General features: G+C 57.4%; 1 protein-coding gene across 4 annotated transcripts in view; it reads left to right on the top strand.

The window, feature by feature from the left end:
• Rnf144a (ring finger protein 144A) overlaps positions 1–15,160 on the top strand; it is a 99,846-nt gene that overhangs the window by 76,308 nt on the left and 8,378 nt on the right. For all 4 annotated transcript variants that reach the window (XM_048353462.1, XM_048353461.1, XM_048353465.1 and 1 more), the window contains 4 exons: positions 6,943–7,047; positions 7,205–7,265; positions 10,973–11,180; positions 11,857–12,004. In XM_048353462.1, coding sequence (XP_048209419.1) covers positions 6,943–7,047; positions 7,205–7,265; positions 10,973–11,180; positions 11,857–12,004 — 522 coding nt within the window. The remainder of the gene's footprint in view (positions 1–6,942; positions 7,048–7,204; positions 7,266–10,972; positions 11,181–11,856; positions 12,005–15,160) is intronic.

Here is a 15,160-nt window from a genome sequence, read left to right as displayed (position 1 = left end):
ACTGGCTTCCTCATTCCTTACCAGGAAGCTTTCCAGGACCTATTGCAGTAAGGACGTAGAATCTCGCCCCACTATTGACACAATATCAAATGGCCCATTTGCCAGTCTCTCAACTCCTTGTTGCTGAAGAACCAAGCAGATAAAACGGATGAAGCGGAGTGCTGGGGTCTGATTCCTGTAATCCTAGCTACTCAAGAGGCGGAGATTTGAGGTTCAGAGTCAGCATGGGCAGAAAAGTCCATGAGACTCTTATCTGCAATAAACCAGCAAAAACCTGAAAATGGAGCTGTGACCCAAGTGGTAGAGCAATCGCCTTAAGCATAGAAGTCAAGCAAGAGCTTGAGGCTCTGAACTTAAACCCTAGGACTAGCACAAGATAAAAAAAACAAAATAAAAAGCTGCAAAAACAGTTATCCCTCCCACAAAAAACAAAACAAAATCTGTTAGTTTCACCATTGGAGGGGACTGAGCCTCCATTGCCTGGAAATTCCTGAGGCTCCCTGGTAAGGCTAAATCTGTGAAGTTCCCCTCCTATTGCTTAATCCTTGAGTATTGACAGTTCTGAGAACATACCCTTGTGTTTACCCATCACAACCTCTCACACACACCTTTGGACAAAGCCAACCCAGGTTTGATCTGTTTGAGTGTTGTTTTTTTTTTCCCTTACCTGCAGCTACCTAGACGGTTAACCATCTTGAAATCGATGCCTCAGTACTTCAGCCGTCTGCTGTGCTGTATGTTCACGCCCTCTTTTTTGCAGTGGGTTTCTGACATTCCACTGCAAAGACTTTGTGATAAATCCTTGGTTAGGTTAAATATTAATTTTGGCTTCTTGTGACTGCGTGTGCTTTCATATTCAACCACTGGAACCTGCTGGCCACACCCAAGGCTGCTCCGGTGGCTTCCGTAGGAGCACCAAGGTGAGGGTCCAGTGTACCCCTTTCCCAGGGGCCCTCCTCCCCAGTCAGCCCCCAACCCCGCTGCCCTTTCTGGAAAGCAGAAGGGGCCTGCGTAGTTCTCTGCAGCAGCACGACGCACAGGTTCAAGGATTGGCGTCCTCGGCGGCTCCTTTCCCACTACCTAGCACGCCGGGCTGCTTCCCTGCCTGCCCCTTGCTCGTGATGCGTTTCCTGTGCCCCCCGGGGCCCCACAATGGTGGGGGGCCCGGCCCTCTGCCTCCCTTCTCGTGATCCTTTGTCTTGGATAGACTTGGCATCGGAGCGGACGGCTTTTTCCTTGAGTAGACGGCGTCCTTCCTCCTGCGTCCCTGTGCTGCTCCCGGGGGCCCTCCATGGCTGTGGGCCGAGGGCTCCCATCCTCCCAGCCCGTGTCCGCCCCGAGCTCCAGGAAACTTTCCCCCGGGAGGCCGGAGAGCTCGGGACTCTCCCTAAGTCCAGCCAAAAGCCCAGGCAAGAAGCAGACCCCAACCCCACCCATCCCCACCTTGTGTCCTTTAAGGAGGCATTCCCACCATGGCTGGTCACGTCCACACCTTCACCGGGCACCCGCGGCCATAGCCCCGCGTGTCCCCAGGGAGGTGACAGCTGTACACATCACCAGGGCTCGCCTTACCGCAGTGGGGGCTGACGGTGTGTCCACGCTCCCCGCGGGGCGCCGGGGCTCCCATAACACGTGGTATCTGCCTTGACAGGGTGAGGCCCGCTCCATTGTGGACTACTGCGCGGTGGAGCTTTGGTGGCCACAGGGATTTTTCCTAAATAGCTTCAGGAAGTGGGTGGGGGGTGGGGGGCGGGGGCGGAGCCTGTGCCGGAGGGACCCCATAAGCCCCCAATAGAGCCTCTCCTTCGTGGGGGGTCTAAAATCCAGGCCTTGCCCCCAGGATAGTATCTGCCAAGGACGCTTGCCATTGAACAAAATAGATTTCATTGTTGTCGTACAGGTGACGTTCAGAGGGGCTGTAGTTACGTAAGTCAGGGAACGCGTACATTTATTTTGCACGTCACCTCTCTCTCAACCATTTTGTCCCCCTCCCGTCCCCACCCACAAGTGGTAAGGTTCATTTCCCACACCGTGTCTGGCGAGTATCATTGCTGTGTTTGTTCGCCCTTTGTCCCACCTTTTCTGTGTCCCCGTCTTCCCCTCCCAAAGACAGATGAATGAACAAAGCAGACAAAAGGCGAAGCAAACCAAGACAGCAACAACACCCGTCAAGACTCTCCTGTTTCCGTTTCTTGGAGTTCATCGGAGGGAGAACATTCTGGAAGCCTCGGGGAAAAGACCCCTCCCCACAATGGCGACCTAACTGCGGCCAGCGGGGGCAGGCACGTGGCCAGTGGTAGAGCTGTGGTATCAGAGAGCACAGGGCGCACTTGTGTAGGACACAGAGGGTCGTCATGTTGGCCGGGCGGAGAGTCATGCATATGTAAGCCGTATGTTTTTGTTTTCATTCCCACAAGTTCCAGGAACATTCTTCCTAGTTTAGACTTCCTGGCTTGTGAGTAAAACCAGTCCTGCAGCCTCGAGACTGACGATTCGTGTCAGAAGAGACACGGGAGCTTGTGGTGGTCGGCGCTGGGTTCCTTGCCCCGCGAGTGTGCCATGGGGCTCCCTGGTCAGTCGCCGGCCCCTGTGAAGGCTGTTGGGGTAGGGGCTCGGCCTCGCCGGCCTCCAGGGCTGGGCCTCCACAGCTCAGCCGCTTGGCAGTGGCGGTGTGGGGATAGATGGCTCGCTGCTGGCTCAGGCCTCCGGCTCCTTCGCTGAGATGCGGAGCAATGGGTTGCCCCGAGTCTGGTACTCCGGGCCCATCTGCCCACCTGTCCGTCATCCCTCACTGATGGCTGCTCACTGCCTACAAGACCTTTAGAGAAACCATGAGTGGTTCTTCTATTCAAGGGATGTCACATCTGATAGAGGCGAAGCATCCACAGATCAGCCGTTCTTGATCGATTGCTCCGGGAATGTTGGGTGCTGCCTGGAGATCTTCCGGAGAGCAGGGTCTTGAGCTCTAGAACCATCCAACTGGCCCCTCACCCTGGGGGCAGAGGCTGACAGAGGAAGGCCCTGGTCTTCGTGGCACAGCTGGTAAAGCCGGTGAGCTGGGAGTCCAAGCCAGCTCTGTGGTCTCAGGCCTTGGCTCCTTACCCGTGGCTGTGGAGGGCCTGGCTGCTTTTGTGTGCACTTGCCTGCGTAGAAGGTGTGTGGATTGTGATTCCTGATCAGCCGAAGCCACTGGGGCACCAGGGGGCCCCGTGTCTGAGCAGCTCTCCTGTGGAAAGGGCGATGAGAGGCCGGTAGGATCCAAGGAGCCTCCGACACGCTTCAGACCGGCTGTCAGCGTGGGCGAGGCGGGCGGGTCCGTCTCTGCGGCCCACTTCTGGTTGGCGGGGAACTCGGGATGCGGTGGAGGTATATACTTGCACATCAGCAGCGGTGTCGCCTCATTGGGTTTCAAAGGGCTGGAAGGCGCCGTGGGAAAGGAGATGCCTGGAACATTCTGTGGCTTCGCGGCCCCTCCCCCTCCTCCTCCCTGCGCACCGCGGAAGCGCCTTTTCTTGGAATTGCTTTGTCCCTCTGGCCAAACCCCCATCTCCTAAGCCTTCCCTGATCCTACCCAGAAAACCCTCCTTGCTACCCAGTTAAATGGATGGGCTGTGGACAGCCCCTACGGGGCATGTGCGAGACGTCCCATTTTTATAGGTGCACACAGACTCTTTTGAACGTGGCCGTCCTCCCACCCTCTTGGGTAGCCCGCCCCCTCCCACTACGACAGCTCCAACGCTGCCTGATGTACAGAGGAGGGATTTTTCTCCCTCCCTCCTTCCCTCTATCCCCTCCTTCCCTTCCTCCTTCTGTCCCCCCTTATTTGCCCTCTTTCCTTTTTTTGATTTGTTTGACGTAGAGTCTTGCTGTGTAGCCCTTGCCGGCCTCAAACAGTCTCTCAGGGGCTGAAATTAAAAGCATGTACCGCTACACACACACACACACACACACACACACACACACACGCCACACACACACACACACACACACGCGCGCGCGCGCACACACACACACGCACGCACGCACGCAACAGAAGAGTTCTTCAAAAGTTAAAAAAGAAAATCACCGTTAGCTGGGCATGCAGAGGGGTTTCAGCTCAGCCTGCCAACGAACCAGTGCCACGCATCTCGGTGGACACCAACCCTGTGTTCTCCCCCTAACGGGAGTGACAGCAGGCAATTAAAACCCAAAGCCCACGGACTTTCCAACCTGGAGTCAGGGGCGCAGGGCTTGAAGCACTGGGCTTTAACTTCCCTAATCACTGCCTTTCTTTTTCTTTTTTTTTTTTTTTTCTCACAAGTAGAACGCAGTGGTGCCGGCACATGTACAGTGTCCGTGCCTGTCGATTGGGCCGAGCTAGACAAAGCGACTGACCCAGAGCCTGGGATGCTGAAAGCTGCCGGTGCTGTACTCGAGAGTTGCCTATTTAGTGTAGCGGATGCTTCTCTGTTTCCTTGTTGTTCTGTACTTCGTTCACGACATCTTTTTGCTATTAGATTGGGAAACACGGCCTGTGAGTCAGGACCCGCTCTGTAACGGGAAGAGTCCTGCTGTTTCGCTGGGGGCAGGGTCGGAACGCGAAGCCCTCGTCGGTCTCTGTGTAGTAAACAGATGGGTGTCGTTACTGTGTGTCTTGCACAGAGCTGTGTTCTCAGGGCCCACAAGCCCTGTGCAGTAGCTGTCAGCCAGACATGACTCACTCCTGCTTGCGGTACGCAAGCTCTTGAACAATGGCTGTTTACGCTCTTCCCTGGGGGGTAGCCTTCCCACCAGCTTTAATTGTTGTATTTTGCTTCTTCGGGAGAACATTGTCCTGTCATTATAGACGGCTCTGTCCAAAATCGCCCGTTTTCAGCGTTCCATGGCTTTGAGACATCCCACTATCCTCCAGGGACCCCATGTAGACAAACTTAATTAGAGAAAGTCAAATAATGATCTTGTTGCGAAGGGTTTGTACCTGTAACAAGCTCATCACAGAGGCGGAGGGATGAGGTATCAGCCATTTATGGTGGTTCTGTGCTCTAGGAATCGTTTCAAGCAGCCCACAGGCAGCAAGCGCCTGCCCTGGGAACCTTCCAGAAGGACCAGGTTTGCTTGAGCCTGTCTAGCCGCAAACTCGCAGTGCCCAGGGCCACATCTCCTTCCTCCTGTTACGCAGATCACAAACTGGACATTCTGCTGCTCTGCCAGCTGTGAACAGCGTAGCCCTTCCCCGCCCCCCCCCCAATCCCAGACACCTCACCGTGTCACAGATCAGCCATGTTGCCGCGAGGGGCTGGGCCCTGATGGAGACTCAGCGACGCTCCTGTCCTCCCTGGTCCTGCGCCCTCTCTCACCTGGGGAGAACCTTATGTTGGTGATGGTGACTTTGTCCCTCTCTGACAGCTCTGCCATCTCATGCCCCGATGGCCTGGGCTTGTCCCCCGCCGGCTCAGTCATACGCCACGCTGGGTCACGCCTAGGTGCATTGGGGACTGATCTACCTTCCAGGCCACTACGGTCACCCGGCTGGGCTGAGCCCAGGCCTCTTGACGCCTCTTCTCAGTCCTTGGAAATGGCTCTTGGAGGATGGCCTTGGTTTCTACTTTCTAAAGCAATTTCCACCTTGAACCCCATCGGGGTTTTGAACACAGGACCTTGTGCTTGCTAGGCAGGCAGTCTACCACTTGGACCACTCTCCCAGCCCTTTATGCATTCATTGTTTTTCTAAGGGCATCTTACTTTTTCCCGGTCTGGCCTGGACCAACAAGCTCCGGTTCGCCTCTCCCTCGGCGTTGGACGGCAGGAACGCACAACCACTCGCAGCTCTTGCTTAAGAGGAAGCCTGGCTAACGCTCTGCCTGGATAGATCTAAAGCCAAGATCGTCCCTTTCTCTGCCTCCGGGACCGCTGGGATTACAGGCTGGAACCACCATACCTAGCTTGGAGTCTTAGATGAATGAAATACCCTGCTTTGCTGGAATGGAGAGAATTCCCCATCTCGATGAAGCTGTTCTTTACCTCCTAAGCATATGGTTTTGGCTCATTGTACAGCTCCACTGTAAGGAAGATGAAATGGTTCCGGGTTGCAGATGAGAAACATAAGACTCGTGGAGGAGAGCGACTAAGAGAGCTGTTGTACACAGAAGCAGCAGGAAATGCGGCTGGTTCAGCCCCTCATGTGAAGTGAGAGTCTGTATTTTGGGGGGGAGGGGATGGCTTAGGGGTGCAGCTTGAGCGTTTCCCTTGATGAATTGTTCAGTATTTTGATGGTGCTATAATGTCACACCAGGGTTGTGAATGTCACCATCGGCCCGGGACTCTGATCACGAGTTGATCTGGCGTGACCTCGCCAGGCCTCTGGTCTCCCGTGGAAGTGAGCTTAGCCAGGGAAGACGTTCTTCTCCCCTCCTCATTCTCTACGATTTGATGGTTATCAGGAGCTAGTGTGTCCCACGCCTGCAATCCTAGCTGCTTAAGAGGCTGAGTTCTGAGAATCACGGTGTAAAGCCAGCCCAGGCAGAAAAGCCCATGAGATGAGATTTTCATCTCCCGTTAGTTAACCAGCAAAAAACCTAGTCGTGGAGGTGTGTTTGGGGTGGTAGAGTGCCAAACTTGAGTGAAAAACACCAAACAAGAGCAAGAGGCCCTGAGTTCAAGCCTTAAGACTGGCACCAAAAGGAAAAAAAAAAGGATATGCTTTTCAGTGAAACGCTTTATTTCTGAGACTGGCATGCTTTATAAAGCACGAGCAAATCAGACCTGAGAAGAGCCACAGAATCTTTCCCACTGACGTGTGCGATGTCCTCACCCGTGAATGGCCCCGTTCAGATCTTCCCATTTCACCCTGAAGGAAAGGTTGGCGGGTGGTCAGTTACGCTGTTCCTAAGGCATCGCATGCCTCTGGCTTTCAGGAAGTAAAGATGTTCTAGACTCTCTTCCGTGTTTTGTCTTTTTAATCAGTGCCTGAAACAGTACGTTGAGCTGTTGATCAAAGAAGGACTGGAAACGGCGATTAGCTGCCCTGATGCTGCCTGCCCGAAACAGGGTCACCTTCAGGAAAACGAGGTATGGGTATGCACTGTGCCCTTGGCTGACCCCCCCCCCCCCCCGTGTCGGGAGACCCTGCCCTGCCTGGCTTCTGGGGGTGGCCGAGGCTTGCACTGTATTCCTGCACTCTGCTCAATTTCACAACTGCTCGTGTGTTTGTTTGTTTTTCTTGTAGATTGAGTGCATGGTCGCAGCTGAAATTATGCAAAGATATCGAAAGCTGCAATTCGAAAGAGGTAGGTGGCCCGGTGACATGAGCCAGTTGTGATGTCTGTAGCTGGATGTCGCTGCTTTGAGGGGGGCTTTGTCTGGGAGGTAAGAGTGTCTGTCACTTGACAGCCGTGAAGTAACTACAGGAAACCAGGCACCAGTGGCTCCCAGCTGTAATCCTGCATACTCAGGGCCTGGGATCGGAGGGTTAAGGTCTGTTTGAAGCCAGCCAGCCCGGGTCGGAAAGTCTGTGAGACTATCATCTCTAACGAACCAGCAAAAAGCTGGAGGCGGAGCTGCAGTTGACATCGTAGAGCACTGGTCTTCCGTGAAAAAGCCAAGTGAGAGCAGGGTCCTGAGTTCAAGCCCCAGTACTGGCAGGAAGAGGGAAGAGGGTGGGTGGGTAGGGGGGGTGGGCGGAGAAAGAAAAACAAGCGAAGGAGGAGAGTGAGTTCCTGAGATTCTGTGGACGTTGGCATTTCTGAACCGTTGAGGGGCCTTGGCTGCTGACCTACTTTTGGACCTTGGACCACAATCCTTGCCTCTTGATTTGTTGGGAGTGTGTGTGTGTTGTGTGTGTGTGTGTGTGTGTGTGTGTGTGTGTGTAGCAGCACTACGCCTCGCTTGATTGTGAGACAGGATCTCGGTGGTATGTTTGTACAGGCTGGCTTCCAGCAGTGCCTTTCGTTTCCATCTCCCAATTAGTTGACATTACAGGCATGCATGTTGATGCCTGAACACTATTTCTTTAAGAGGTGTATATCGCTAGCGTTGGTAGAAGTTTATACCTTAAATATAATGTGATACAGTGCTAAATTGAGTACAGTGATGTGTAAGTCAACTAATATGGATTTCTGGAGCTCTGAAAATATTATCTGGAGCGAATCTTGACAGGACCTGGGAGGTTGTCTGAGTTATAAGAGTATGAACTTTTATGACGTGGAAATTAATTTTAAAATGCAACTGGGTAAATTTTCCGATCTAATAATTTTAGCTTTTTAAAAGTAGTTGTTTTTTTTAAAGTAGTGAAGCCAATTTGACTTCGGTTAGAAAAATACCCCTCCAACCTCTTCCCTTGAAAATATTTTACAAACGTTATGCTAAACGTTTATTTTTTTTTTTAAATAAAGGACTTAGACACGTTGCCACGAAAGTGCTGTCCAAATGCAATGTGAGAGTGTTGGAAGTTAAAACACAGCTTTGGATTACATCCGGGCCCTTGCACAAGCTGGGAGATATCCCCAGAAAGCAAGTGTTTACCTCCTTCCCTCCCTTCCAGCCGTCGGTGGAGGAGGTCTTAGGAGGAAACTAAGGTCCATGAGCTCCTGGCAGCATTCGCCAAGCCCAAGAGAGAGGTTAAGTGACGGCCATGTCTTTGCATCGTCCTGTGTGTCTGGAGTCGCCTGGGTTTTCCCGCCACCTCTCTCCTCCCCTGGCCCAGACCTTGGCCAGCGGAAGCTGGGGGAGGTGGAGAGACGGCTTCCTCTTTCCTCTGAGCTCCTGCCTCCACCGGCTGGCTGTTCCGCAGCCGGGGAGGGCCGAGCGCGCCCGCCCCGCGGCGCCTGTTCACAGGACCCCTGTGCGCGGCCGGGTGTGTTCTCTCCGCGTCCATCTGTCTGTCTGGAAGCTCCTCCAGTCGCGTAGGGATGGGGCTGCCCGAGTTCTCTGACCTACCTACGGTCGAGGCGCCGGTCCCAGGAGGGCTGACGTTGGATCTTGGCTTAAGACTTGACTTTTTTTTTTTTTTTTAAGGAAGCAAAATTAGGCGGGCACCCATGTCTCATACCGCTAGCCGTAGCGACTCAGCAGGCTGAGCTCTGTGGATCACAGTTGGAAGGCAGCCAGGGAAGAAAAGTCTCTAGGACGGATTCGCCAGTTCACCAGCCGAAAGGCACACGTGGCGCTACGGCTCAAGTGATGGAGCCTTTGAGCAAAATTTAAAAAGAAGCTAAGGGACAGCAGTGCCCAGGCCCTGAGTTCCAGCTCCAGCACTGGCCCAACAGAAAAAGGAAGGAAGGCAGAGAGGGAGGAAAGGAGAAGGGGAGGGGAAGGAGGGGAGGAGAGGGGGTTAGAAAGGAAAGCTTTAAGGGGTGTGTGCCGTGTCCACCACTGACCACTGACGGGGTCCTGAGGAGAACCGGCGGCTCCAGGACCCCACCCCCACACAGTGCGTGAGGTGAGCCCCCCCAGCCCCCCTCTCAGCCAGGCACCACAGTGGCAGCCAGCGTGGGGGGGGGCTTGTTGGGGGGGGTGTGCAGTGTTTGTCCCTGCAGCAGGCTTTGGGGAGTAAGATCTGTTTCAGGAAAACTCAGACATTTTAATAAGGAGAGCTCTCGTGGGGGGCTCGCCTCATCGAGGTTAGTGGAGAAATTAACCGTAATTCCAGTCTCCCGCACACGCATCGCTGCGGCGTGACGTGGATTACAGAGCTCGGAACACAAATTACAGTGCCCGCGCCGCCGCCGCCCCGGGGGGCTGGCATTAGGAGCCGCGTCTCCTGCCGTTCCGGAAAAGGCGTCGTTGGCCTTGTTTGAAAACATGTCCCCGGTGCGCAGACGCCAGGCAGCAGGCGGATCTGCTCGGGGAGGCGCGGAGTCCGAGGCGGGCCGCCGGGCGCGGGCGGGCTCTGACCACGGGGTCGCAGGAAGCCGGCACCGGACGCCTTCCCCGCCGCGTGGACGGAGCGCGGGTGGGGAGCTGCGTGGACGGTCCGGGGCCTCGCTGTGCCAGGCACGGGGAGGGAGGGGGTGGAGGGGGAGGGGGAGGGGGAGGGGGAGGTCCCGGGCGAAAGCAGGGGGGGCGGGTTCTGCCGGGCGGACTGGGCTACTTGGGGGTTCCCGGGCCACGCAAGTGTCCAGACTCTTCCTCCCTCCCTGGCCTGAGTTCTCCCAGGTGGCAAGGAGCCGGGTGCCCGTGACAGTCAGCCTGTTCTGAGATTGCACCCCGCCCCGTGCACGCTCCGGGACCCGGGCCCAGTTGCAGGCCTTTGAAGCCGGCTCCTAAGCCCCCTCGGCGGCGGCGTGCCGGGTCCCCGGGGTCCCCGCCGGAGCCCCATGGAAATCCAGCGCCGGCTGCACGGAGGGTCAGACGGAAGGCAGGCAGCGAAGCCCCAGCCAGGCTGCCCGGGACGGGCGGCGCGGGCCCTTCTCTCGGAGCGTGGCCTGTGGGCCGGGTTGTGAAGGAACAGGAGTGGCTCTGCATCCTGTGTTTCAACATACACTTCCTGACTGGCTGCATTAAGTCAGGCTTCTCAGTCACTTGGGTGTGAACCTAGAGGTCAACCCCGCTGCTCCTTTTCCTCGCTACACGGGGGGGGGGGGGGGGACAGCCCCGGGCAGGGGGGGGATCCGCCCGGGGTGTGTGGGAGCCTCGGGCCTCGCGGTGAGAACCCAAGAGGGGGTGCGGGCCCGGCTCGAGGAGGCTGCGTCCTCCAGGAAGGAGGCCGACATGCAGTCGTGGTGCCGTGTGCAGCGAGCCCAGCCCGACGGGCGGCCACGGCTCTGCAGAAGCCCGTGGAAGCCGTGGCACGCCGGCCTATGGGGGGGGGGGCGCCGCCCGCGAGCGCCAGGGAGGAAGGCCGGAGGGGCACCAGCGAGGGGAGCCCCCCGCCGCCGGCCCCTCCCGGACCTCCTCCCTGCCGAGCGCGGCGGGCGACGGCTTCCTGGGCCCCTTGAAGCCGCCGCCGGGACCCGAGCGCCGCGTCTGATGTGCCCGTTCCGCGTCCTTCTCCCAGAGGTGCTCTTCGACCCCTGCAGGATGTGGTGCCCGGTGCCCACCTGCCAGGCCGTGTGCCAGCTGCAGGACCTGGGGCTCCAGACCCCGCAGCAGGTGCAGTGCAAAGCCTGCAGCGCCGAGTTCTGCTCCGTCTGCAAAGCCAGCTGGCACCCTGGCCAAGGCTGCTCTGAGACCATGCCCATCACCTTCCTGCCCGGGGAAACCAGGTACGCCCCGCGGGGGAGCCGCCCGGGCGGCGTGGGCGGGGGGCCAGGGCGGGGCCTCGGAGGAGGGCGGGGTGCTTCCTTCCGGGAGGTGCCGCAGAGAGTGCTTTTTCCTGGGTGGCTCATTCGTGAGGCCTCCTGGCTCGAGACCGTAAGGCCTGGGACTTGGACGGTGCACTTTCACCGCTGGCTGTAGCGACGGCCCCGGTCCATTTTCGGCGACAGTTTGTGAGCCCAGATTGGCCCGAAGTCGGCTTTTAAATTAATTAAAGAGAATTTCGGGCTGGGCACCGTGTCTCACGCCTGTAATCCCAGCTTCTCGGGAGGCCGGGATGGGGAGCAGTGAGTTTGAGGCTGGCTCTCACCCACGCGTGAGATCCATGTCAACCAGCCCCGCATGCGTGGTAGAGCTCACGGGATCCGAGTTATGAAGAAGTCGCAGGTAGGAGGAGGGCAGTCCAACTCCATCCGCAGGGGGCCGGGGGCAGAAGCCACGACCTGGAAGAAAGCATTAACGCTGCAGAAGACTGGGGGGGTGAGTCCCGAGGGGAGGCCACGCTGGATAGAGAGAGCCGCACAGCTGGGAGGGGCGGGGGAGGGTCTCAGGTGCCTGCTCCAGGTATGAGGGACAGCCCGACCTGCCACAGGCCCCTCACGCAGTGTCCCCCCCCCCCCACAGCGCTGCCTTCAAGATGGAAGAGCCCGACGCGCCCATCAAGCGGTGCCCCAAGTGCAAGGTGTACATCGAGCGGGATGAGGGCTGCGCGCAGATGATGTGCAAGAACTGCAAGCACGCCTTCTGCTGGTACTGCCTGGAGTCGCTGGACGTGAGTGCCGCGCGGCCGGGGGTTGGGGGGGGGGTGGGCGGTGCTGGGCCCTGAGCGGCAGGCTGGGGGGGAGGGGGGGAGGGCAGCCGTTTCCTGGAGGGGAGGGGGGAGGTTCTGGCTGCGGTGGAGGGAGGTGGCGGTGGGGGGGGGGTCCCTCACTCACTGTCTCATCTAACCCGACACCCCCAGGGCAGAGCTGGGCCCACTCGATGGATTTGGGCCGGGACCGTTAGGGGGACAGCGCGGCTCGGGGGCCACGGGGGCCTGGGCACGTCGCGCCCCCTCTCGTGTCCTCACGAGGCAGGCGGGGCGAGGCCGGGGCACCGTGTTCTGAGTGCGGGAAGGTTTCGAGCCTAACGTGGGTTCCCCCACAGTTCTTCTGTCCTCAGTGTGCAGCCCCTACTTGCCCGTCCAGGCTTTGACAGGAGAGTTTAGAGTGCAGCACACGAGTGTGTTCTGACCGTTCGTATCAGAAGCCACCGCCGGGCCAAGTCCGCACTTCCCCTGGAGTTCAGGCCTGCTGTCCTGAGCGCTTCAGGTGCTCCTCCCTCGCTCGCATTAGAACGGGGAATCCTGCCCAAATGGCGACGGATCGCGTCAGGTGTGAGAAGCGCGTATCTGTGCCTACTTTTCCAAAACGATGAGGTGATCACAGAGAGGTCCATGTACTGAGCATGGCAATTAGCAAAAGTCCCAGTAACTCAAGTCCGGTGTCACGATAAAGATATCGTTCTTCTGTTCCCGGAGTCAAACATGAGTGCATCTAATTCCTCAACATTAGTATGAAGCCATGGGATTTGATTGAAGGGGGAGGTCCCAGTCCCTTTGTCTCGTCGTCGGGGTTCACCTGTGTGAAGGAGCCATTGGCCCGCTTGTGCTTCCCTTCACTGCCTGGTGTCACGGCGGCTGGGTGTCTGTGCAAGGCGAGAGGCTGAGCTCGGCGTCTGATGGATCTCAGCAGTCGGCCCAGACCGCCAACGCGACGGAAAAGTGCCCAGGGAACCCGGCGGCCTGGAAGAACTGGGGGAGTTTGCCTGTCCTTCTCGGAACAGAATCTCCAATGAAGGAACGGATGTGCGACGTACCGGCCACCGTGGACCAAACGAGGTGGACCGCGCCTCTTGGCGGTGCTTCGCAGAGCCTGTTGTCTCTGTATCAGCTTTAGACGGCTTGCACTTACTGTGAAATCTGATGTAGCTGAACCACCCTGGGAAAATGTGGCCGTGGTTCTGTTTCGGAGGCTTCCTTTGCGCTGGTGGGTCAGGCCTCATGGGGCGGTCACAGGATCTGTTTGCTTTAGGTGGAGTCGGATCTTCCGTTCTGGCTTTAGGTGGAGTCGGATCTTCCGTTCTGGCTTTAGGCGGAGTCGGATCTTCCGTTCTCTGGTTTTATGCAGCGATGGAGGGCATGCGTAGAATAGCAACAGAAGCGCCGCGGCATCGTTTCCGCCCTCCATAGTCTTCCGTGCCGTTCCCTGTGTTCTGGGCTCTTTGAGAGCTGGTCGCTGAGTTCCATGGCGCGTGCCTGGCCTGCGGTCCACCCGTCTTGGTGACCTTGGCGGGAGGAAGGAGGGAAGGCCCGGGGACTCTGCGCAGCCGGGGTAGGAACGGAGGGAGGCAGAGGCTGATTTCTGGAGCCGTCGTGGTTCCTGCTGCTTGCGCGCGTGACCGGGAGGAAGAGGGACGCCCCCACCCGTCCCGTCCCCGCAACAGTGGGCGCGTGCGCCCTGAAGTCCCCTCGCCGCACATCCTGGCCCCCACAGCCCAGTTCCTGCCCCCCCCCACACACACACCGGGGCGGCCCTGCCCTCCTCCCCCTCCAGCGGGGCCTCCTCCCTGCCGGGAGCCCCCAGCTTTCCCCGCGCACGCAGGGCTGTGGAGGGCGAGCGGCTCGGGGAGGAGGAGCCCGCCGGGGTCACTCGGGGCACACGCGGGGCTCCCCAGGCCGCCCCGCCGCCCCTCCGCCGTCCACACGGCCGCGGCATGACGCACTTGGAGTGGCGGGGTGGCAGCTCCTTCCCCGAGCGGGGAGTGGCTCGTCCTCTCCCACCAGGTCCTCACAGCACGTGGCATCCCGCACGCTGCGTTGTGTCCGTTCTCCTAGAAATGCCCTGTAGCCCAGAACACAGAGGCCAGCCATCGGGGCCTCGGGGCGTCCCCGTCTTCCTCCATCCCACAGGGAAGGCAACGTCTGGGTAGGATCGAAAGCCGTGGAAACCTGCTTCTGGAACGTGCATTCCCAGGAGGATTTACTAGCAGGTGGAGCTGAGTCTTTAAAACCATCTAGTTTCCTCTTCCTGCCAGCAGGAAGCAGACGGTGGACATTGTCTGCCTGTGCGGAATTCAGTGCTCTGTTCTCCCTGCCCCTCCCCCAACATGCACACACACACACACACACACACACACTTTGGGGCACATCTGGGGAACACTCCTAAGCCTGGATATTTGTTGCTTCTAGGAAGACAAGCTCATACTGAGTGGAAGGGGAGGGAGGAGCTCTTGGAGCAAGTAGAAAACTGCCTGTCTCATAGGCTGTTAGTGTCTCTGTAGCCGTGTGCAGTTTCTAGTTCATAAAGAAGGGAAGTTCTATAGTGAAAGTGGCCCCCAAGCCCTTCCATAGAAGACCGCAGCTTGCCTCACCTTAATCGGAGCAATTCCAGCCATTGGGACCATTGCCGGAGAACAAACGCTAGGCTACTGAGCCACACCCCTGACCCGTGGTGAGAAATAGCAGCTCAGTCCACTCATGGTCCTCTCCGAACGCCAAGACTACCTCCCAGCCAGTGCACAAATACCAGTCCAAAGAAACGTGCAAAAACAAGGTGGCATGAGTCCCCTAAAACTCACCAGCTACACACCAGAGCACACTAGCAATGGGGAAGGCGGCAAAGTCTCAGTCACTTCAGAAAAATCATTTTTAAGGATGATTGGTTACAGAGGACATGAGCAAATACCTGACTTTCAAGAACGTTCCAAAAGTTGGGGAAGAAGGGCTGGAAGAAATGAAGACCATGTGGGACATGAAAGAACATTTAACTATAGAGAGATTCTGAAGAGTCAGTCAAAATTTTGAAACTAAAAGCCCCAATAAATCAAATAAAATTCAGTTCAAAATCTCCCCAGGACTTAAAAAAAAATGCACAGATGTACTCAAATA

Source organism: Perognathus longimembris, chromosome 8, assembly GCF_023159225.1.
Source record: "Perognathus longimembris pacificus isolate PPM17 chromosome 8, ASM2315922v1, whole genome shotgun sequence".
NCBI classification, from domain to species: Eukaryota; Metazoa; Chordata; class Mammalia; order Rodentia; family Heteromyidae; genus Perognathus; species Perognathus longimembris.
Note: the sequence above shows the minus strand (reverse complement) of the source record. Positions and strands in the feature narration are given on the sequence as shown.